This window comes from Ciona robusta, chromosome 1 (genome assembly GCF_009617815.1).
Source record: "Ciona robusta chromosome 1, ASM961781v2".
In the NCBI taxonomy this organism is placed as follows: Eukaryota; Metazoa; Chordata; class Ascidiacea; order Phlebobranchia; family Cionidae; genus Ciona; species Ciona robusta.
The window spans coordinates 7,501,475-7,524,967 of NC_143235.1; the positions used below are offsets into that span (position 1 = coordinate 7,501,475).

The 23,493-nt window shown below is 34.1% G+C and overlaps 3 protein-coding genes and 1 long non-coding RNA gene across 5 annotated transcripts; 2 read left to right on the forward strand and 2 right to left on the reverse strand.

The window, feature by feature from the left end:
- Nucleotides 1-438: 438 nt before the first annotated feature.
- Nucleotides 439-8,395, forward strand: LOC149742440 (protein phosphatase 1G-like). Its single transcript, XM_089894010.1, has 16 exons — nucleotides 439-634; nucleotides 751-820; nucleotides 1,047-1,192; nucleotides 1,836-1,923; nucleotides 2,520-2,593; nucleotides 3,202-3,291; nucleotides 3,590-3,641; nucleotides 3,775-3,830; nucleotides 4,012-4,147; nucleotides 4,423-4,518; nucleotides 4,715-4,877; nucleotides 5,141-5,264; nucleotides 5,521-5,620; nucleotides 6,032-6,161; nucleotides 6,653-6,794; nucleotides 7,018-8,395. Exons 1-16 carry the CDS (start codon nucleotides 521-523, stop codon nucleotides 7,405-7,407), a joined length of 1,971 nt encoding a protein of 656 aa, XP_089750136.1. The 5' UTR covers nucleotides 439-520; the 3' UTR covers nucleotides 7,408-8,395.
- On the forward strand, nucleotides 8,387-11,733 carry LOC149742441 (mitochondrial genome maintenance exonuclease 1-like). The gene is made up of 6 exons (XM_089894033.1): nucleotides 8,387-8,505; nucleotides 8,732-8,863; nucleotides 9,374-9,500; nucleotides 10,124-10,340; nucleotides 10,845-10,977; nucleotides 11,577-11,733. The coding sequence occupies exons 1-6, from the start codon at nucleotides 8,464-8,466 to the stop codon at nucleotides 11,712-11,714; spliced, it is 789 nt and encodes a 262-aa protein (XP_089750159.1). The 5' UTR covers nucleotides 8,387-8,463; the 3' UTR covers nucleotides 11,715-11,733.
- A 2,389-nt stretch (nucleotides 11,734-14,122) lies between these two features.
- Nucleotides 14,123-15,222, reverse strand: LOC149742442 (uncharacterized). Its single transcript, XR_016387371.1, has 3 exons — nucleotides 15,048-15,222; nucleotides 14,647-14,675; nucleotides 14,123-14,258 (listed from the first exon to the last, which is right to left on the reverse strand). It is a non-coding gene; the product is annotated as an uncharacterized LOC149742442 (long non-coding RNA).
- Nucleotides 15,223-18,366: 3,144 nt separating this feature from the next.
- LOC149742443 (uncharacterized) lies at nucleotides 18,367-23,456 on the reverse strand. 2 transcript variants are annotated; one of them, XM_089894012.1, is made up of 11 exons: nucleotides 23,090-23,456; nucleotides 22,559-22,708; nucleotides 22,214-22,369; nucleotides 21,573-21,743; nucleotides 21,282-21,441; nucleotides 20,930-21,113; nucleotides 20,329-20,462; nucleotides 19,983-20,139; nucleotides 19,472-19,642; nucleotides 19,012-19,160; nucleotides 18,367-18,879 (listed from the first exon to the last, which is right to left on the reverse strand). In XM_089894012.1, the coding sequence occupies exons 1-11, from the start codon at nucleotides 23,219-23,221 to the stop codon at nucleotides 18,677-18,679; spliced, it is 1,767 nt and encodes a 588-aa protein (XP_089750138.1). In that variant the 5' UTR covers nucleotides 23,222-23,456; the 3' UTR covers nucleotides 18,367-18,676. The 2 variants fall into 2 exon arrangements, with proteins under 2 accessions (XP_089750138.1, XP_089750137.1); XM_089894011.1 differs by having other exon boundaries at nucleotides 19,983-20,172.
- Nucleotides 23,457-23,493: the final 37 nt, after the last annotated feature.

Here is a 23,493-nt window from a genome sequence, read left to right on the forward strand (position 1 = left end):
GAGGTGTGTAAAAGTGCTGTCTGTAATGAACATGTGCGGGTTTGTTAGGAACGTTATGTGTGTAAGATTTTTATGCCTTTGTTGATGTTATAAGAAACAATACACACGGCAGTTTTGTAACACTAAAAGGTGGTTGTTTTCTAAACTCTGTTAGTACTACGTTATGTTTGACATGCGTCTTTTCGGCAATACTAATTTACGGGAATACCGGAGTAGAACATATTTTATCCGCAATTATAGTATATATGTTTGTACGGACTACACGTGAACACGTGAGTTATTTCTTGTATGATTGTGTTTGTATTTATAATGTTATAGTTGCTGTATGTGTAAAACAGAAAGTAATGTATTTTATGGTTACATCATATGCCAAAACATCATAACATAGCCTGGTCTTTAATGAAAAATTTGATTGTCCAGTTTAAGTGTTAGATATTTATGTTACCTTTCCACAACTTTAACAGGTGTTTAGTGTACAAGCTGTCATATGATTTATGCTGAAAAGTAATTAACTTTTAACATGGGTGCTTATTTATCAAACCCATCTGTTGAGAAACGGTCATGTGACGTGGTCAGTGAGAACAAATACTCATGTGGTGTGTCGGGCATGCAGGGTTGGAGGATAAGCATGGAGGTAAAATTAATTTATATTCAAATGAGGCAAATTAATAGGGTTGTCAAATTTTTTTTTAAACTAGTTTAAATTATTCAACTTTTTGAGAGTCAGTTATAACAAATGTTAATTGACAGGATGCTCACAACTGTATACCAGAGGTGGATGAAGACACTGGACTCTTTGCTGTTTATGATGGACATGGAGGTAATTGTTAACTAGAATTTTACTACGTTCAACAAATTATGTATAAAAATTAATTTTTTCCTGGATGTTCCACTGCATATAAGGCTGCATTAAAGACAGGTTACTTGAACTTTGTGACAGCTAATCAGCAATGTAACCTGATTTAAAATAGTTTAAATCTACATAATATTTAAGGAGTCATCTATTATATCTAATTCATGTTCTTAATGAAGCTGTTTGGTTGTAGGTGGTGAGGTGGCAATGTATTGTTCCTACTACTTTGCCGATGTTCTGAAACAAACAGAGGAATATAAGGATGGGAAAATGGGGGAGGCACTTAAAGCAACCTTCATGAAAATCGACCGAAAACTAAAAGAACCACGGATTATTAAGGTAGTTACCATTAGCAAAGGAGCATAACACTTCCAATTGAACCTGTGCAGTGTGCTAATGATGTATTATAACGTATGTGAGGTATATATAATATATCAGGTTTTCATATGCAGCTAAGGATGAGAGAGGAAAATTGTTGTTTGTTTCAGTTATTTTAAGAGATGAAAATTGTTGTTTGTTACAGCCTTTTTTGTTCTGATTGCTGGTTGTTTGTAGGTGTAGTTATGTTTAAACAAGCAATGTTTAAACAAAGTCATATCTCGGTTAAACAAATTTGCCTTATTGTTTCTAATATTTACTCATTAGCGCCACGCAGAAGATTTCATGTAAAGTGTGTTTTGATTATTTCCAAATATTCAGGGACGAATAACTAATAAGTCAGTTTTGTTTCACTTTAACTTTGTTGCCTGTTCAACTATCCCTGCTTTCTTTACATTACACAATTTAAAAGTTTGAGGAATATAGCGATACCGCTTCTAATACAATGTATTCTTCTAAAAAACAAACAATTTGCACGAGCACAAATTAATATACCTCATAAGTAGTGATATATATATTTATTTTCTTCCTTGAATATTTTGGATTTGATCATCACCTATAACACCAATTATTTATAACTAAGATATTTAATCTGTTGATGCAGGAGTTGAAGTTGATTAGCGAGCGGGAGCCGGGAGATCCCCCTCCAACTGAAGAAGAGCTGACGAAGAAGGATGAAGAAGAGGAAAATGGTATTTTTATATTTTAGTGATCGCTGCTTAAATTTAGGCCCAGATATTTCTAACATGCTTGACCATAGGCCTAACAATATGGGTGCCCACTGCTTTTGAATTAGTTGGGATATCATATATATATATATATATAATATTATTTTAAGTTTTAGGCTTAAAACATCTCTTACTCTGCTGTTAGGTATCTTTACAAACAAGCAGAGCCAAAGTATACCACACTACCAATATTATTCAACAGGGTTCCTTATGTTTGGCAACTATAAGTGTAACTGTATATTAACAATGTCACCCTATGTTTTATGATGCGTAAATAGTATATGAAGTTGACTAGTAAAATTAGTTTTTCGCCTATAAAAATCTAAAAGTCTGATCACAGCTTCACACTATTTGTGTTTTTCACCTTGTTTTGACTTAGATTAATATTTCATGCCATGTTTGTACCAATAAATAACAGATTACTTATTTCTAGGGCTTATTTTAAAATATCTAAATAATATCCATAGAATCTCATTTAAGTAGAAAAAGTCTTCAGCTTCGTTATAACCGTTTTTGACTAAGCAATTTTTTTGTGTAAACTAATATTAATATTATTGTAGTTGAAGATGAAACACGTTTATTATATGAAGAAGCTACCATGAGTATTGAGGATTTGTTGGCAAAATATGGAAGGGTGGGTTCTTGTAATTCTATTTGTCTTGCAACCAATAATAACATATATATAGTCACGTGAGGCAACAAAAACAATAGGGTATTTGGGGTAAAATGGGACCCCTCTGTCCTGCTAAAATTCTTTTATTGCAAATACCTATTGTAAGTAAAAGCTATCTGTATCTGTAATCTGTATATATATTTGTTTAGTTTTTTTTCTAAGTTTCATTCTAAGCAGTACAATAGTCATTACTTAAGCAAACTAAAATTTGACAAAAAAAATTTTTTCCGAAGTTTTGCTAAACTTATTGAAGTAGCTTACTGGTTACTGCTAATATATTTTATTTTTGCAAACATTTCATCCCTATTTTACTTTTTTGCTTTTTTTTATTCTGTTTTTTTTTTATTCTAACCAATATTAGCTTTTGTGATTAATTTTAAAGTTAATCAAGTTTCAAAAACAAATATTTTATAGTTTAAAAGGAGACGCTGGGGCCTGAGTTTTTGACTTGGGGCTCGGCACATCCCTAGTTTAGACAACCCATAATAAACCAATTGGCTGAAGTAATAGCTGAGCCACTATTTAGGGAAATTAGTTTAGTTTTTAAAGCTTTGGTGTTATTTCTTTAGGTTGCCAACGAAACTAAAGAAGCAATTGAAAGTATTAAACATTCAAGTGATGATGTCACTGATGATGTCACCACATCAAAATCCTCTGTCGTAAGTTCCATTGTCTTACTAAATATTAAATATCATAATCACAATGGATGCCAAACCTGGGGTGTAGGGTGAGCGAACCCACCCAGAATTTATTGCATTGTATGAATTAGTAAATATTGGAGCGAATCAGGTGAACTTCATTTCACAGTATTTTTAAGGCTCGGCGCATATGATTGTAACAAACTTTATGACAAAATGATTCGGCATTTAGACTACATTTGTTGACTAACATACACAAGTCTTCACCTGTTACCTTAGATAAAGCCATTTTGTTTTAAATAAACTTCTTATTTTTCAGATTTCTTCCGACTTAAAGAATGATAGTGGAGATAATGCTAAAGATGTTAACAGTAAGTTGCATATGCTTATACTAATCAATGGTTAAATACTTGTAAATTTCTTATCTCAGTAATAAAATTATGCTTTTGGGTTAAATGTAAGTGAAGAAGGAAATGTTAAATTGATATTGATTTAATATTTTAGGTTCAGAAACATCACCAAGCAAGTCAGCTACATCTGCCAGCAAAGAAAATGAAAAGGTGTTTATTGCAAGTGTAATAGAATTAATATTATTTATGGCTACTAATTCCTATTCAAATTCAAGTACACCACTTGTAAATATAAACTGCCAATGGTCACAAACGCCAAACTTTTATGCTTATGGTGTTCCTGCTTATTATTGACTCCCCAAAACATGTTTAAACATTATTACTTTTTTAGAAAATTGAACAAACAGAAGGGAAAGCAACTGATAATGTCGGTGACAAAGAAGACACATGTTGTAACAAAGATAAAAACACTCAGGACACAAATTTAAGTAATGGGAAACAAAAAGAAGAACCAAATGCTGAAAGTGGTAAAACCACAGTTTTTAGTTGTTCTTTATTAAAAGAATGCTTTTTACTCAATAATTCCCACAATGTTTCAAGAGACTGTCATTTCCTTGTAGGGTTTTAATAAAGACCGAGCTTTATAGTTTTAAGTATTGGGTTTTAAACAAGTAGAATCATTTTTTAAAGGCTGCTTGTCGACGGTTTTATAATTCTGTAAATATTCTTACTACTAAATGGGACAGAAATAGAGAATGAAAACATTCCCGTCTTACCCCACCTTACTATATCTTTCTCATAGGTGATGGGAAAAAAAAGATCCAATTGAAGAAGTTGAAGAAGACGTTTGTGAAGAGCAAACCACCACCACAAGAAGAGGAAGACTCAGATGATGATGGTTTATTTTGTTTTAGAACATTTTCCTAAAAAAAAACATTTTTTGTTTTCCAATGCTGTAATTGTTTTACGTTACATTAGATTATAAAAATTTATAAGTTACTTTTTTAGATTGTACCGGGTTGGATTTTTATGTTTGTGGGAATTGTGTTAAGCACATACATTTTAGTTGATTTAAAATTCTGTATTTTTTATAGATTTTGAAAATGAAGATTTTGATGAAGATGAAGAAGATGAAAGTGAGGAGGAGACTTCTGAGGAGGAAGATGATGAAGATGAAGAGGGAGAGGAGAATGCTCCTTCTTTGGAAGCTTTAGCAAACTCTGCTTCATCTGGGATTGAAGAGCCAGGATCAGACAGGTTGGAAGAAATATAAAAAAAATTTTCGAAGGTCTTACAGTGTGATACACCATGAGATGAGTTTTCCCACTGACCACTTGGTTGGAGAAATGTTTGTAAAGTGTTTGCCAAGCTCACATATGGCATGAACATGAATGGTACCACAGTATCAAGCTGGTATCCTTTGGTTATGATGCTAGTGCCTACCTACAGAGCCACCGCACCGGCTAAATTATAACAAGACCTTTGAACTACTGCTTAATAAAACCTCTTACACCCCACAGTGGTACCACGGCAGTAGTCGCTTTATTAAGTGGGTTAGATCTCCATGTAGCCAATGCTGGGGATTCCAGATGTGTCTTGTGTAGAAAAGATGGCAAAGCATTTGATATGTCCGATGATCATAAGGTATTACTTTAATATTTTAACTTTGTTGTTGTATGTTTAAATACCATGCTATGAGTAGTTTTAATTATTTTTGGAAGAAGACCAATTCAAATACTTTAAGTTAACTTTATGTTTAAAAACTAAAAAAAAAGAAAATTGTGTTATCCTTTATGATTTTCTGACAAAAAAACAAGCAACCGAAACTAATTTTAGAAAACCAAAAATCAACAAAAACTATTAAAAATTTTGTTTCTAATTTTTTTTTTTTTTGATTCAGCCTGAAGATGAAACTGAATTGAAGAGAATTACAGCGGCAGGGGGGCATGTAAATGTTCAGGGAAGAGTGAACGGAGGTTTAAACTTGTCACGAGCAATAGGTGGGTTTAGTTTTATTTTTGATATTTTATTTTATTAACTAAGTAACTTATTTCTTGAGAAATTTTAGTTTTATTTTTAAGAGATTTTATAGTTTTAGTGTTACAATTTTTTATAATATATATGTTTTAGATATTTTTTATGTCATTTTTATTGTTATATAAATATTTAAAAGATTTAAATAGTTTTTTCTTTTTGTTTTTGGTTCTTTTTCATTTACACAGGTATTAGTTATTTTTGTTGGATAAAATGTTTATTTAATATTTTTGTACGCTTTCACATAAGATATTAAAATATTTGCAGTGTCAGATTAGTTTTATCATTTACTGACTGACTTTTCAAAACATTTAACTACTTTTTGAACAAGTGGTTGTTTTCTGTTGATTCGATTGTGTAAAACAAAGTTTAAACAGGGGACCATTGTTATAAAACAAACAAGGATATCCCATTAGAAGATCAAATGATAAGTGCCATGCCTGATGTGAGAAGTGTGAAGCTTGAACCAACAGATGAGTTCATGGTCCTTGCATGTGATGGTATATGGTAAGTTGATGTTTAGGCGCCAAACTTTACAAAATGCAGGGGAGTTAGGGGAAGGTACATAATTGTATATTTGTATGTAACTTTGTTTTGCAGCATGTCATGTAGTGGGTCATGAGGTTTAGGTAAAAATTGGTCCATTACCTCGACACATGGTGTACTAAAACCTATTTAGTGACAACTGGGTTAACACAGTGTCCGGGTTGTTCAAAAACAGCCTAATGCTGTAATATTTTGTACTTTGTACTTTGCCACCTTTTGTTTGGTGGTATAGGTTCCTAAAACAATGAATTTACCACAATAACCTGCAAACTTCATTTTGGAAGCTAAAATCTTTAATTTTTTACATCATTTTTAAAAAAAGCTTTATTACAACTTTACCAAATTTGCACAAATTATTTTATTAAAAAAATATTATATTTATGGTAGTACCTGAAAATGTTGTTGTTTTTAATATTTGTCAAATTTACCCATGGTTTTTATGTTTTATTCAGGAATGTATATTCAAGCCAAGAAGTTGTGGATTTCGTTCGTTCAAGACTTCATCCTGAAAAATGTGAAAAATCTGCTGAGAATGGAAATGGGGATGTTGAGAAAAAGAAATCTGAGAAAAAACTTTCATCAATTTGTGAAGAGGTGGACATATTTTACAAAAATTTTCAAAGGCTTGGTTTGTAATTTGTTGCGGTTATGTAATTTTTCTCAAGATGTATTTGCATTTTGCAGTCCAACTTTATAGAGCAAAACTATATTTTCAGTAATTTAAAATAATCTAAATACTGGTGTGAAATTAAAATTAGTTTTTCTCCTTTAAACATCAAATATTGCTGTGCAATTAAAAGTCCACATACCTCTACAGTTGTTCGACAAATGCCTTGCTCCTGATACCATGGGAGATGGAACTGGATGTGATAACATGACATGTATGATCATTCAGTTCAACCCTGCTTGGCTTGGTGGGGAGCCAGATATGCTTGACACACCAGATAGAGTCATAACAAATGACTTGCTACTTGGTGCTACTGAAAACAAGAGTGACGGACAAACTAAAGGAGTTAGCAATGATGTTGATGCTATTGACTCTACTGCCTCTGGTGACAAGGCAGACCTTAATGAATTGAATTCAAAAATTGGCGAAAACATTTTAAAACTGAAGCGACCGCGTAGTGAAGAAAATGAAAATTTAAAAACTGTTGCGGAAAACGGGCTTGAAAATGCTTCGAAAAAAATCAAATCCTGTACAGAGTAAAATAGCAAAATGTCCACAAACCATAATGTTGTTAGGCACCTTAGGTCATTGGGTTTCATAATTTGGGTACCAATTTCAAATTTCAAATTTTCCTCTGGTAAAATAAACATTTGCGATGATATAGCTTGGCTATTGAATGCGCTCTTTCTGTGCAATGTTTGTGTGTCTCGAAAAATTATAAAGTCACCCATTTTATGAAATGGTAAAGCAGTAATGCTGCATAACTTTCTCAACAAATAAACTATGGTGCTTGTCATTATATTGATGTGTATGGCACACTGGAGTACATTCATGACATACTGGACTACAATAATGAGCTAATGTACAAAATGATATTAATTAAAAACACATACATGTTTGTTTTGATCGTCTTTTTTGTGTTCCAAGTGAAAATGTTGTTTTGGTGTCAAATTTGTTAAAAATAAAGTGATTTTGATAATTACCGCATATACCAATACTCACTGCCATTGTAAAGCTTTTGTCCTGAAGTTGTATTTTGTTTTGGTATATAAATTTATGTTCCTATTTTTTCACATATTTTAGATCAAGGGCAAGGTTATTCGTTTATTAAGTTAAACCAATTAGCAGTCAACTCCTGAAAATTTTTATATTTAAATTTATGTTAAAAAAATCTTTTAAGAGGTTTAATTTTCTTACCCTTTAGTGTACCTGTTAAAAATTACTACTCAACTCTTAAAAACATATTTTGTTGCATAAAAATTGTCTTTTGAATTATATACTTGAAATGAGGACATATTGCCCATTCTGAACTATTATTCCAAAACAGCATTTTAATTTTGAGGCAACTTAAATTTTACCATTCTAAATGTGCCAACTTTACAGCACGATTGTCAACAATGTAAATATCCTTTTTTTTGGCTGTTAAATTTTGCACAACCTTTACTTTATAAGTCAAGGTTGTGTCACACACTGACCAACTGTGTTGCTCATGCGAAAATTAAAATAAATTTTCTTTTATTGTGCAGGATATGAGGTCTCAGGTTGGCCAGTTTTAAGTGCTAGGTTTGATATTTTAATAATGAAAAAAGATCTGAAATGTTGAAAAATGTTGCTTGGTTAAGAAGGGTTACGCACCAGGTAAAAATGAATTATGAGGCTTTTATTATCTTCTTGTGGCGGACAATGACAGTTGCTATAAACACAGCTGGGCGTCTTGTTTTTTATATGGTGGGGTAGGGAAAATGGGACACCTTTTTAATTCTGTATCCGCAATTGCTCAACCACATAGAAAAAGATTTAAAAATACTTGCCTCTTACTGCTCCTTACAGAAATGTTAAATGTTTTTCAATTATGACATTCCAGAAAATCAACAAGTTTTTTTCATCTTCTTCGTCGTTTTCTATCTCCTCATGTTCAAGTCAGAAGGTCAAAGATATTTTAACATTTCCTTTAACCCACAACCATGAAACTCCTTCCACCATTGAAACTACAAAGGTGATTGTTGTTTAAAGGATTCTCTTGTTTTTTTGTTCATCAACAGCAGATAAAAAAATGTTTTTTTTGTTCTGCTGTTATGGTTGTGTGTTATGGTTGGGAAGGGAATTTGCCTCTAGAATCTCACATAAGACTGATTTTTATACCGTGCGGAAATATTACGTTTAGTTGCGTTGTAATCTTCAGAAAACCTAAAAAATTGTTTTAGTTCTTAAACCAAGCTGTTTAAAATGAAGAGAAACTTATTATATATATGGTTGTAAAAATGTTTGTGTTAAAACTTCTTTTTTATGCACTTTATAAAAAACGTGAACTTTTCTTATCATTGTGCAGCTTCCTAAATTGGTTGCGGGAGTCCCATTACACACCCAATATTTAAACAACATCGATACTATGATAATACTCGGGAAGTCTAATAACAATAGAACAGTATGTTTTATTTTAAGAATAAATATGAAATACCGACACTGGTTTAAAATTAAATTTTGTATCAACTTTTCTGCTGCACAGAAACTGCCGTCTGTAACTCGCATTCTGAGTGCAACAAAACCCCCAGAACAACAACTTATTCTTCTAAACTGGAAGAAAAAGATGATTGCTGAGATGGGGGAAGAAGGGTTCAACCAAATGCAAAAAGGTTTGTATTTTTTGTTCTTCAGTATTGAGCGGTTTACATATCTGTTATATCATAATTTGGGATCTCTGTTTCCTTAAATTGTATTAAGTATATTCATAGGTTAAATTTACTCGCACTTTTCTTCCATTTACAATGTTAATGTTGTTATTAACTGGTTTCTTACATTATACGGTGTGTAGGGTGTAACAGTCCAGTGGTGTATCATCGACCCCGCAAACCACGCAGCCGCGGGGGGCCCACACGAATTAGGGTCCCACTATAATACCCGATAGAAAATTAACCACATATAAATTGTTGTTTCGTCGCAAAATAAGCTTCCCCGTCGTAACCACATGACAACGTACGTGGTAATTTAAAAGTAAGTTAATGCTTAGTTCAAGAGTTGTCCTCGATGAAGGTGTTCCTGGGCAAGACGCTTAACGATAAATACTCCAACTCCGTGGTCACTTTTTTCTATAGCTTGTTTATATCGTCAGCCATACATTACAAAAACGCAAACACTAATTCCCCACAAAATTAGGTGTGTGGTAACTCGTCAGCAGGCATAAACTGTACGAAACAAAACACCCATGTTGTAACGACTGATGTAGCATACATTCTAAAGTCGTAACATTTATTTTCAGATACTCTGAGTGCTGGTTCTGCTTGCCATAGTTCAATTGAAGAATATTTAAAAGGCACGCCTCTAGATGAAATCTGCCCTAAAGAAAATAGCACCCAGTTATGGAAAAGTGTGCGACCTGTATTAGCAGATGTTGGTGCAGTAGGAAATACTGAATTTAAGGTTGTTCATTCTCATCTTGGCTACAGTGGTTACCTTGATTGCAATGCTGTTTACAAGTGAGTTGATTCGTACTTTTTAGATCATTTTTGGCTTAAAAAGATTTTGTTTGTAGAAATTTTGTAATATTTGGCTGCTATAGCTAACATGCATAATGTTTTGTGGGAAGCAGAAACACCAACATTTCGTTTATTGTACGCAGAACTAAAGTTGTTCTCATTAATTTATTGGCTGAAGAACAGTTCCCAAGATTCTTGTTGTTTTTGTTATATTTACCATAAGGACCTAAACAAACGTTTTACATTTATCTTTTATCTGTTGAGATAATATACATATAGTAGGGTGGGGGAGGATGGGACACCTTTTTATTCTATTTTCACGTTGCACTGGGTAGTAAACAAAGAAAGTTCGAAAGGATTATAAAACTGTATCCTGACGACTCTTGTGAACCGTTTTTAATTGAAAAAAATTGATCACAATATATGGATAACATGTGCTAAAAGTGTTCCGTCTTCCCCCACTCTACTATATCTCAATCTTTAACCTGTATAACCTAATTACAGAGGTACCATGTGTGTAATAGATTGGAAAACGTCGAAAAAAAGAAGGTATCGGATTCAAGATTGTTACGATGATCCTGTACAAGTTGTAGCTTATGCTGGGGCTCTCAACCATTCATCTGCAAGCAGTAACCAGGTTAATAGATTACTTTATTGCTTAGCTATTCTTACTGTATGCTGCTAACATTGCTCCAATATTCTGGCATAACGGTGCAAATGAATCTATACTGTGAGGGTGAATGTAACTTGCTTTATACTAGTGTGGCGGTTTTCACCTGACTGTTCCGTTACACACTATTTTTGCTCGCTGAATGAGTTACCACATATCTAACTTGGTGGATATTGTTCGTTTTTTCTGTATGGCTGAAAGCTTAGGTAACCCATTACTTGATTAGTGACTACTTTTTGGACCCATAGCTCTTAAGCAAGCGCGCTACAATATGCTCTGCTGTTAGATGATGGGGTCTTATGTCGGCATATGAAACCTGGGATTTTAGCCAGAGTTGGCTTTATTATCCTAAAGATGTATATGAAAGCTGGAATGAGGTTGAAAAAGTAAGCGATTGGGTGTTTTATGCGGAACCTTTGTTATAACTGGTTGCCCTGCCACGCAGATAAACAAGGGTCACAGAGCTCTACTGCTAAGGTATAAAACCATTGGAAAAATATGCTGGTTTATATAACTGCAATCGGTTTGACTATGCTCAAAAATTTCATTTATTTATTTTTATACAGATCACACATGGGCTGGTGGTAAAGATTTACCATGATGGACAAACTGCTTCTGTGTTTTGTATGAACGAGTTCATGATGGATTACTACTGGCAGAAGTGGCTTCAAAGACTTTCACAATTTCATAAAATGAATAAATAGCGTAACATGAAAACATAAATGTAATACATCTCATCTTTAAATATGAAGAGAGGGATATCAGCTAAACGAAAGTTTTTTAGAATCGTAGTTTGGTCACACAAATTGCCACCAACAAAGACAAAAAATATAATATGGTTTTAAACAGACATAAATATAATATAGTACAATGGGGGAAGATGGGACACTTAAACACATATTGCCAAATATTTCCAAAATCAAAATAGATGACGGTTTTTGGGTAATACCACGAATTAGTACTATCATTCCTTTATTAATTAACAACAATTTAATAAAAATATAATAAAACACATGAGGAGCTATTTAGCGATCCGCGCAACAAGTGAAATTTTACAAATTCGAAAACACACAGAATAAGATGGGACAGTTTAAAATCATTGTTAATTTTGATTATTAAGTGTATTTATAAATAGGAACATACGTAAATAACACGAAGTAATACTGTACGCTTTGAAAATTAAGTCAAAAAATTATTTTTCTTGCCCTACTGCTATAGTTTTTAACATGTTACCTATACATTATATTATTGCATAACAATTGGTATTGTTTGAACGACAATGGGTAATGTTCGAACATCAATGGATAAATATTGTATCCTACAAATGCATAAAGTTTTTATTTTTGCTACAAATTGGGTATTACTACTCTGTTTTTGGCACAAGCCACTTTTCATAAATTATCACCAAGTGCAAATAACCAAATTTCAAATATATTTTCAAAATATTATCTTTTTATTATATCAGTATTTTAAAGTTAAATAACCCCAGAGGTATAAATTACTAAATTAAAAGCAAACCTTTCAATGTTTGGCAATAAAAACATACAAAACTACAATGGGGGGATGATGGGACTCTAAATTGAAATATATTTACATTAGCAGTATTCTGCAACTTGTAGTTAACCTACCGAATTTAACAGGCTGTGCTAGTTTCTTTGCCATGTAAACTTCATATATATAACGTTAAACCGATATTTTTTTGTTGTTTTTATCTCAAATTAAAGTCTTATTGACCCCTGCCTATTTTCTTCATGCTTATAACTTAGCGTTTTTTTACAAAACTAGAACTAGTTTTCAAGACAAAATCAAACTGTACGAAATATTCAAGGTTGTTTTATGAAGCTATGAAACTAGTTTATTCGTTCGCACACGCAAACTGTGTCTTGCCCAAGCACACATACGCCCACAATAGTAGCAACGTCGAGCCTTGAACCCATTACCTCTACGTTACAGGCAGGCGCGCTAACCATTATGCCAGGCTGGACAATTTATCACAATAAACGTATTTGGTTTTAGCAGTATTCTTATGAGCTTCGTTATTAAAGTAACAAAGTTTAACTGGATTCAAAATTAATTACTTTTCTACCTTTTAAACCCACGATTTCTTGAGCGCTTCTAACTGTAGTTGCCGCGCACCACAATTCTCGCCTTTCAAACCACGATTGCCGCTGTCGTGATATATTCGTTCCGACTAATATATTTGTACCGGGCGCTATTGCGCATGCGCAGTAGGTCAGAACAAACACAATACGAGCTCTAATAAATACCTACCGGCTTAAAAACGTTCCAAGGCAAGGTTCCAGACCTACTTCGCATGCCCACCCTACTATAGTAGGGTGGGGAAGACGGGAAATCTTTGGCATATACTATTCAAATATTCTGGTCGTGTTTTAAACAATTAACAAAGATCTATGGGAGTCGTGAGAATACACATTTATAATTATTTGATTTTTTTGTTTACCACCAAATGGGACGAGAATATCCCATCTTCCCCCACCCTTACTATATATTTATACTTTTAGGCCTACAGTATTATTCGACAAAATTTTCTTAGTTTTATGTACATAAGAAAACTATGAGATTTGTACATAAGAAAAAAAATGGCAGTAGTTCATATGTCCTTAAATTAGCTAACTAGCGACACAGGTGTGTGTGCCAGCTAAAAAAATAGACCTTGTTTTTTTGGAAAAAATGATACAAAACTAAATTTTGAATTTTAATGATGTCATCAAATTCTGAATGATGTCTTTAGAAACCCTGCATTTATGTGTAATTTGGGATTTGGGACAAATATTTCTAAGGAATCTATTGCAAAGTTAATTCTTGGTTAGTTTATTATTCCTAACTAAAAGTTTTTTTAACAGATGACGTCAAAAATATCAATTACGTCACTTAACTTGATGACGTCATATGTAGAAAGATGTTTTCGCTAAATTCTCGCTAAAAACTATTTGTTGGACACTTTTCTTACTGGTGAATTCTTTTTTTCGTACTTTCAAATTTTAGCTAGTCATACATCTCTTGACCATATAAAATAAAGTCATTCACCCTCAGTCCGTATATGAACATGAGTTATTTCAAGTCGCTTATAGATATCGCGTAAAACACAACAAATGAGGCAGATGCATTTTTTTGTGTATATATTTATTGTGTGTGTTTTTTTCCGTGCAATAACACGTAACAACTGGTGGTCGTCGTGTCTATTTAAGCCTGCATAAGAGCGTCGATTTCAGCAATCGTGGCAGAATCTGTAGAAGACAACTTTGCTAATTACAATAAACTTCGGTACATTTTTTAACATACGAATAAAAGTAGCTTACGTGGCGGGACAAAACGGGTGTCTATTTTACAACAACACGTGTTCGCTTACGAGTTACCACATATGCAACTTTCTATAGGACTCTAGGTGTTTTATTTTCTGTATGGCTAACGATTTAGACATTGCTGTTACGTGTCTTGCTCAAGGACACAACCACATTATGGTAGAAGCGCAGAGGACCAAAAAATACAAGCGCTATAATCAATGTCACCAAATCATTTATCTCGCCTGACGTTGATTTCGCCCATTTGATTAAATAAAAAACATTATGAGGAGGCGATTATGACGATATTCGACTATATTACGTCATCACTTACCGATATCTTGAACCGCTTCTTCAATTTCCCTGAAAGGTTAAGATTTAAAATTCATACTTAAGTTCATGTTTTTAAAAAATAAATGAAACTAGTTCATACATCATTATCCCAAAATACTTTAGTTTAACGGTATGGTAATATAAATATAGTTATTGCCTATAGGAACTGAATCAGATGGCATTTTCAGCAATACGAATATACGATAACGTGAGGGTAATATATATAGGTAAGCTCCAAAATGCTTTGCCATATGGAACCTCGGCACGCATATTAAATAGAAAGACTGACACCGCTTATGCAAAACTTATCGAATAGGAAAATTTAGATACTAGGCGAGGGTGATTAATAATAACTGTGCGATACTGAGGTACATTACAAAAACCTAATTGTTTCTAACTTACGTTTGATCCCACGCTCTGCGGCGGCGACGCACACGACGTCTTCCATACCCGTTCCACGGAACATCTGCAGTGATGAGCTCTGAGCAAGCAATGAGAACCAGCAAGAGAATAAGTTTGCTATTCATTTTCAAGTTTAGTAATCAACCTCTGCACTCACTAGCTTATAAAGCATTGAAAAGGAAAAAACAATCTAATAGAGGATGCTTACAATGAACTAAAAGATTTGCTCATTTCCCTGAAAGACTGGGTTCAGTCAGTTCGTTGCTTAACCAAGTGTATTACGCAGAAATTGTCAACTAAGCGAGCACGTTTCTTCTGGCGTGTAGAACTATGGAGTAAAATGGACATTGTTGGCACTTAATATACAAAATTTCCTGAACGTTTTTTTAAAGTTACCAACGCTCTAGAGTCGTGAGAGACTGGTATATATAGCAGGGTGGGGGAAGATTGGACGCCTTTAGCACATAATAGCTTAATATCCTGGTCGTGTTTTAAACAATTAACAACGGTCTGTGGAAGTCGCGAAGATACCGTTTTAAAACTCTTTAATTGTTCTTTGTTTATTACCAAATGAGACGAGAAAATAGAATAAAAAGGTGTCCCATCTCCCCCAACCCTACTATAATGATGTAAATCTTTTTTGTTTACTTTTCTTTGCCGAATGAGACAGTAAAAGACAATGAAAACATGGACCGTTTTATCTTAAGCTATTATATATTTTGTTTTTTTGCAGAGGCTGATGACTCTAGTAGTTGGCGAACCATATTTTTCTTTGGTATACTTTTAGTTAGACTTGATATATTTTCTGCTGTGTACTTAGCAGTTTGTCTTTGGCCACGTACGCCGTTGAACATTTCTATAGAATAGTGTGGATACACATCACTGCGGGATTGGCAATTTCTGTTTAATCTGTCTGTGAAATTGAACGCCGCAGTCGTCGCCCTGTGCATAATCTTTATTCTATCTCTATGTTTCCTTTATTGGGATCAAAACAGCGAGTGAAGGAATCTTCCAGACGAAGATCACACTGTACACGACGAACAACAAATTTAATATGTTTAACGTCGTGGCACAGCAGTGGTTAGCACGCCTGTATCTAGCTCAAACGTTTTAAAACACGATCATGATAGTTAGAGATCTTTTGCTTTTTGTGTGCTATAACCGGCAGTACTATATACATCGAAGTGAAAACTTACTGTGCATCACAGAAATAAAAAGAGTAGAACGCGCAACTGCCCAAAACCGTGACATATTCTTTTTTCTATTCACGTGACCACCAACTCCCCCATTTCCCTTCGTCTCCATTGTAAAAGATGGGCGCATGGTAGTTTTAGGAGGTTTTAGTTGTTTATTTCAAAAACTACACCAGCTATTCAAGTTTATTGGGCCAGTTTAGTTATTTGGTAGGTTAACGCTTACAGTTTACCACTTTTTAGGAAATTTAATTATTTAATGATTTTAATTAAAAACCTTCAAGCAAACTGTTTGTTAGAAATATTTGTATATTAGAAAATAGTTGTTTTACCTTATAACTTTAAATCAAGTCAAAAAATGAAGAAAAACTACATAAAACGCCCTCGAATCCATCGACTACAATAGTAAACGGGAACGATCCGCAAAAGAGAGCGAGTGTATCGTGCTCTCTCCTTTGCCGACGTTGGAGATGCGCGTTCTATTCTTTTTTATTTCTGTGCTGTGCATGCGATCAACTCTTAAAAACACAACGGTTCACGCAAAACATAAAGATCATGAAAATATAAAACAGTAAAGTACCATACGAACACATCATTACAACATATCATTACACAATATAAAAACCTACAGAACTACAATGCGGGTTAAGATGCGACTCCCAGTTGAAATATATTTACAATAACAGTATTCGGCAACTTGATAGTTAACCTACCGAATTCAACCGGCTGTGTATATAACGTTAAGCTGATATTTTTTGTTGTTTTTATCTCAAATTAAAGCCATATTGACCCCTGCCCCATCTTCCCCACCCTACTATATGACTTTAGAGGTAATATTACGAATTAGTACGATTAAACTTGTATTTTTTTTTTTTTTTTATTATTTCATTTTATTTACGTGTATTCCTAATAAAAAAACTCATTTGTTAATCAAAATTAACAAAAATTTTAAATTGCACCCTTTGCGTATTCGAATTGGTAAAGTTACATCTGTTGTGCGAATCGTTAAATACTAAATTCTCGTGTGTTTTAATATATTTTTGAATTGCTGTCAATTTATAAACGTATGTAGCCTACTAATTCTTGGTGTTACCCAAAAACCGTCATTGTATTTTGATTTTATATTGGGCAATATGTGCTTAAGCGTCCCATATCCCCCACCCTACTATATATGATATTTGAATTACCCATAAGGTAGAAAGTAATGAAATAAAACTGTAGAGTTTGGCAACAAAAACCATTTAACTAAAAAAGTGGGGCAATACGGGATAAAGAAATAAAAGACTTAATAATAATAGTGTTGTACAAATGGTGGGTAACTTACTGAAATTAACAGCCTCTACTAATCTGTTTGCCACGTAGGCGTAAACTTTATATATATAACTTAGGTTTTCTTACAAAGCTAAAACCAATTTTATGAGATAAAACCAAACTGCGCAAAATATTTCAGCCCATTTTTTATTAAACTACGATACTGGATTAATGATTCAAACTCCTAAATAAACCTCTATAATTAATATGCTCCTTTTAAACCATTGAAAAAATGTATTATCGTTTAGCACCGAATATTATTACTTTACAACATTAACTGCCTTTGCCGCGTACATTATTGAACTGTAAAAATACTGTCCAGTGATACTTTAACGTTTGTTTCGTCCATCCTCAAATGGGTACCCGTAAGAGATTTAAAAAATCCTGTAACCCCACCCTACTTTACCTTCTGTTCGCTTACAATAATTGCACCTGTGTCAACTAGTTTGTGACAGCAACTGAACCACCGGCGCCGTGGCAAAGTGGTTAGCGCGCATGCATGAAACCGAGAAGTAATGGCTTCAAGCCTCGCCGCTGCTACCATTGTGGGCGTATGTGTCCTTGAGCAAGACACTTAACAGCAATTGCTCCAACCCAGTGGTCACTAATGGGTTGTACAAGTTATCAGCCATACCTAACCCCCCCTAATAAAAGTCACCCACAAAGTAACCAGTTATCAGCCATACCTAACCCCCCCTAATAAAAGTCACCCACAAAGTAACATACATGGTAACTCGTAAGATGGCACGAGGTGTTAAACCCGTGTGATAACGACTGTCGTTTTCCGGGCAGTTACAAACATTACATACAAAATTGTCTCCAAAACAATATTTTATTCGACCTGGTTAAAATTTATGAAAAGAATTGTTTGCTAATCCCGATAAAGGATAGACAAATATTTATATTGACTCGCCGGTTGCATCAAATGAAATAATGTCCTAGCATTTTGTGATTATTTATTAAACGATCTGTTTTTACGCGTCTTGACTGGACTCCGGTTTAATGCATCCGCCAAATTGTGCTTTTGTTTGGTGGGCTTTTGTTTTCTGAGTGAATTTTTCGCACCATTATAAAACACGCTATCGGATTACATTAACATTTGAGTATGCAATATCTATATATTTTTCATAGTTTTTCAAAAGTAAAAGCATTCGATAATTGCGACCGAATAGATACGGTCGTGCGAGCAGACTCAAGTGGTGGTGCATCTTCGAAATCATCTGTCACAAGAGGGAGTGAGACAGCGCACCGTTGAAGAGCATCTTTATGGAAGGGGCCGATGTTTCTTTCCACAGCTTCTAACACCGCTTGCAGCGCCTTTGCATACGCTGCATGAAAAAAAAACATGTTAAATGCCCTAAACATTACATAAAATACTCAAACTATATACTAGTTTGGAGATAAACCGAACCAACCACAAACTAAAAAAAACGTGTTTTGTAACAAGAATACGCCCATACCTCCATCATTCTTATAAAACATGCAATTGTTGGCGCAAGTGTTCGGGTTGGTATCCCAGAATGTTAAGCCACACATGCAAAGTGGTGGAAGCTCGATTTTGTTTTGTTCAACTCTTTCTTTCAGCTGGTTACGAATTGCAGCAGAAAATCTAATTAGGAAAACAGTAGTTTGATCAATAAAATGCACATGTGTAAGGACGAGTCTGAAATTAGTTAAAAATCGGGCAATTGACATCATAGGTGTAACATGAGGGGGCATGGGTGAAATTTCATTTCAACTTTTACACAAATAATATTACATTATTTTGCAAACAAGTTTGAAGTCCAAAATAGCTTCCATTTTACATGACTCTATACTAAACCAAGGGAAAATTTCACACTAAATGAATAAAACAGTCCAAAAGAACACAGGAATTTTAGATTCATTTGTAGAACGAATAAACTTTCAATTAAATCTCACCTTTGTTGTTTCTGTTGCTTCTTTTCCTCCTTCTCTTTCCTCTTCCTCATCTTACTCTCTTTCTTTATCTCATCTCTCTTCAATTGTTCAGTTACCACGGCAACAGCCTCTACTTGATGACGAGACTTTTCTTCAAGTTCTTTACGCTGTCGTTCTTTCTCCGATTTCAAGCTTTAGTAAAAAAAACTATATTAATGTGGGGTAAGATGGGATATCATTAGCATTAAAATCCCATATTTTCTGATCAGGTTTAGAACAAGAGAAAGAGAACATCTCACCCCACCATACTATATATATATTTTTTGACAAAACAAAAATGTAATTTCATATTTGATATGGAACATATTTAAACTGTAAGACACATTTGGGAACTATGTATTATTAAAAAAATACACATTCTCACCAACAAATTTGAATAAAAGTTTAGACATTCTATTTTGTAAGGGTGAGGTCTTGCAAGACAATACAGTTGGCATATTCTTCCTAAGTTTAGACATAAACAATGACTCACATATTCACTCGTTGTTTATGTTCTTTCATGCGTAGCATCTCTCGAGCTCTCTCACGTTCTGCATCAGCGAACACACGACGTGACATCCATCGAGCACGCTCTGAAGCTTTCTTTGCATTAATTTCTACAACTCCTGGTCGGAGTATCGGAGGTGCTTCTGTGAAAGGTTGCATAACACATGATGTCACACCTAATCCAAAAGTTGGTGGATGTCACCCTTAGCACCCCTAACAAGCTCATTCATGAAACCTAACTTTCCCTTGAAATTGTGCCCAAACACCTCATTTTTGCAAAATAATAAACTTTAAAAGAAATGCAACAATAAGTTACATTAAATATAACAAACCTTTGTTTTCGATCGATGCCAGCTCCCTGCGTGGAACGGGGTACTCTGTGGGGTGAGGGAAATCCCCAGTTGATCTTGTTGCCCTGGTAACCACAACCCCAGTTGTCACTTCTTCCACGGGGGTAATATTTTCACTGAAATAGTGAAAAAATATGAGAAAAAAGTCTGTGCTAAAAACTTGGTAGAACTGCATTTTAAATAGAATCTATTAGCCATGTGTTTAATTATTTATACACAAAATAAAAACAAAACAAGCTAAGTATTGCTTAAGGAAATGCATTTGTTGTGCTATTCTACAGCGTAATACATTCTAGGACCTGAGATTTAGTTGGCTTATTACCCCAAAGTCTTAGTATTAAGGCCGACATTATAAAGAATCCCTGGGAGACTAATAGGTTGGAACTTGGAGCAGTTGGGTGTCAGGCCCCAGGACACCACTCCACACTGGTAGCAACGACCAGTCTTGAATCTGTAACCTATGGGTTAAAGGCAGACATGCTAATGACTGTGTTAATATGTATATACAGAAAGTTTAAGTGACAAACAAATCATTTATTTCTATGAAAATACAAAGTAACAATAGTTTTAAAACATGCTCCACCTTTTCCATTGTTCTTTGTTTAGTTTGAAATGCACTGTGTGTGGTGTGTGCGATGATGCGTGACCAGGTAGGTTCTCTATTTGCTCTTGCTCCCTATCTAGTGGTTGGTTTGTTTCATCAATCGTACAGTTTGTTGAAAGCAGAGTTTGCAACAGATCTGTTCGAACAGGTTTTCTTGTGGGATCTGTACATGTAAAAAATCTGTTTTTTAAAAGGTAAATTCTACACGAGGGCTATTTATTTGTAAGTATTTTATTAGCAACAACGGCAGTAAAAAGCGTTTGAGATTCTGTTATTTATTATGAATTTTATAACAAACTCAATAAATTCTTTTTTGTAATTTTATAACAACCTGTAATTGATTCTTGTAGTGACGCAAGTGCGACATCGTGTGGTGCTAAGACAGCAGGTATCGTTTGTACAGTTTCATTTAACGCTGAATTACCATTTGGTATGTCAGTATTTTGCTCGTTAATAGAAACATGGGAATCGTTAATTCGTGTTGAAGATTTCTGTTAAAAATAAAAAAATGATTATACATGTAAATATTTAATGCTGAAAAAAAAGAAAAAAAATCTATTTTAAAACAACAAAGATAAATTTTACGAACACTGTTCTATTTAAATTTTTTTTTTAAATTTACGTCTCTTGATGCTCCGACACCCCAAACTCCACCAGGCAGGGGGATTTCCCTATCCTGCAACTCTTTGCTTCCTCTAGTGTTAGGGACAATTAGTTTTTCAGCAAGTTTTTGTCGAGCAATTCTTCTTTGGTTGGAAGTTTCATCTGACTTCAAATCAAGTTCCGCTCCAACCTGGAATAAAATTTATGATGAAAACTGAATCATTATTTTACGCAGAGCTGTTATTTTTACTACAACAGCATGTCGCTTAACAACTGATAACACAGCAAGCCAGCAACCAATAATCAAACACAGTAATTCAATACAATTACAACGTAATATTTGCCGAATTTGGTAATAATTGACATGAAATATGGATATTTCAAAAATAATTCCATCAGCATTTTTAAAGCAAAGAAATCAGCAAAACCTACGGAAGGCACGTTTAACTACACATCACATGTTTAAGAACAACTGTACTATTTGAACTAGTGAAAGCAGCTATCTAGTTTATAGACAGAAAAAAGCAGAAACAACTAATGACTCCCAAGCTCCATAGCTATTTGCAACAACATACGGTGTAAACTCCTTGGAGGTTGGGGTAATAAGTCAACTCCAACCAAAACACAGATACGAAGGGTTCCTTGGTATGCCATTTTTACCTTTGTATTAGAAGCACTGAGTTGAGCACTTGAGGTTATTTTTCCACTTCCATCTATTGTTATCGGGTTAACATTGTACGAACATCGATTTTTCTTCGGAGTTGATCTTTCTGCAGCAGAGGCGCTTCTGTGGAGGACCTCGCGTTCCTCTTCCATCTGAAAGATAAAACAAAAGCGTTAGATGTGCATGTGGTGATATGCCACAACAACAAGTCACTACTCTTGAGTAACATTTTGACAGGAAATTTGAAATAACCTAACTGTGAATGTAAGTTATTTTTTAAATAATTTACATTCAACCGTTCATCACAGCATAAGCAAAGACAAAAATAGAAAACCACCAACCTTCTCTGACTGTGCTTGATCTATATTTCTCCTTTGCAAGTTAGCAGCACGTATAACACGCTTCTGTGTAATACGCTGAAACTTTATTAATCGTTCAGCTAAGGCCAAGTTTGTTGCATTTATTCTTTCTTCTTCAAAATAAGCATTGTGCTAGAATAAACAAAATATCAAATTAAGATTAATGCAAGCAGCAGGCTGTATATATTATATAATATATACATAATACTGTAAACTAGCGTGTTTTTGCATGGTCTTACAGTCAATGTGATGACTAAACTGAAAAGTTTATTTTGGCGCTAAGGATATTTGTTACAATCATATTTATGTGGATTGCGGTCTGAGACTACATTTTTGGGGCAGATTCGCAACGATTTTTGTGTTAACTTATCACGGTTTAATATGTCAGTATTGATTGCAAACAACCTGTGCGCCCTTTTTTTTAAACATTAGAAAAATTGAGCACAGTAGAGTAGTGTGGTGATGTCAAAAAGTATAGGAATAAAAAGCAGTATAAACTAAAAATGTAGAAACCTCAGCTTCATTCCCAGCAGCACAGGGTTGTATTTCAATCCAAACTCCATCAGGAACAACTGGCTCAGGTCGGATTCCAATCACGTCTAAATTAACGAGGGGTATTCTCTTTGAATGACGGATTGGAGACATGTTTGACCCTAAAGCAAACTTTTCTCGCTAAATGAATTGTATAATGTAGGCTTTTTATTTACTGGGTATATTATATAGTGCGCTGGCTACAAGCAGTTTCAGCATATATACTTGGTAATGTTTTGTTAAAAAAACGTGTAAACGATTACATTTTTTACAATTAAGAATCTTAGCGTTTTTAGTAAAATTTAAAAATTATCTTTCAAAACAAACCGCTGAGGCAAAAAATCCCCTTTGAATTTCGTGCTCTGCTAATCAAGCGGATTCAAAAA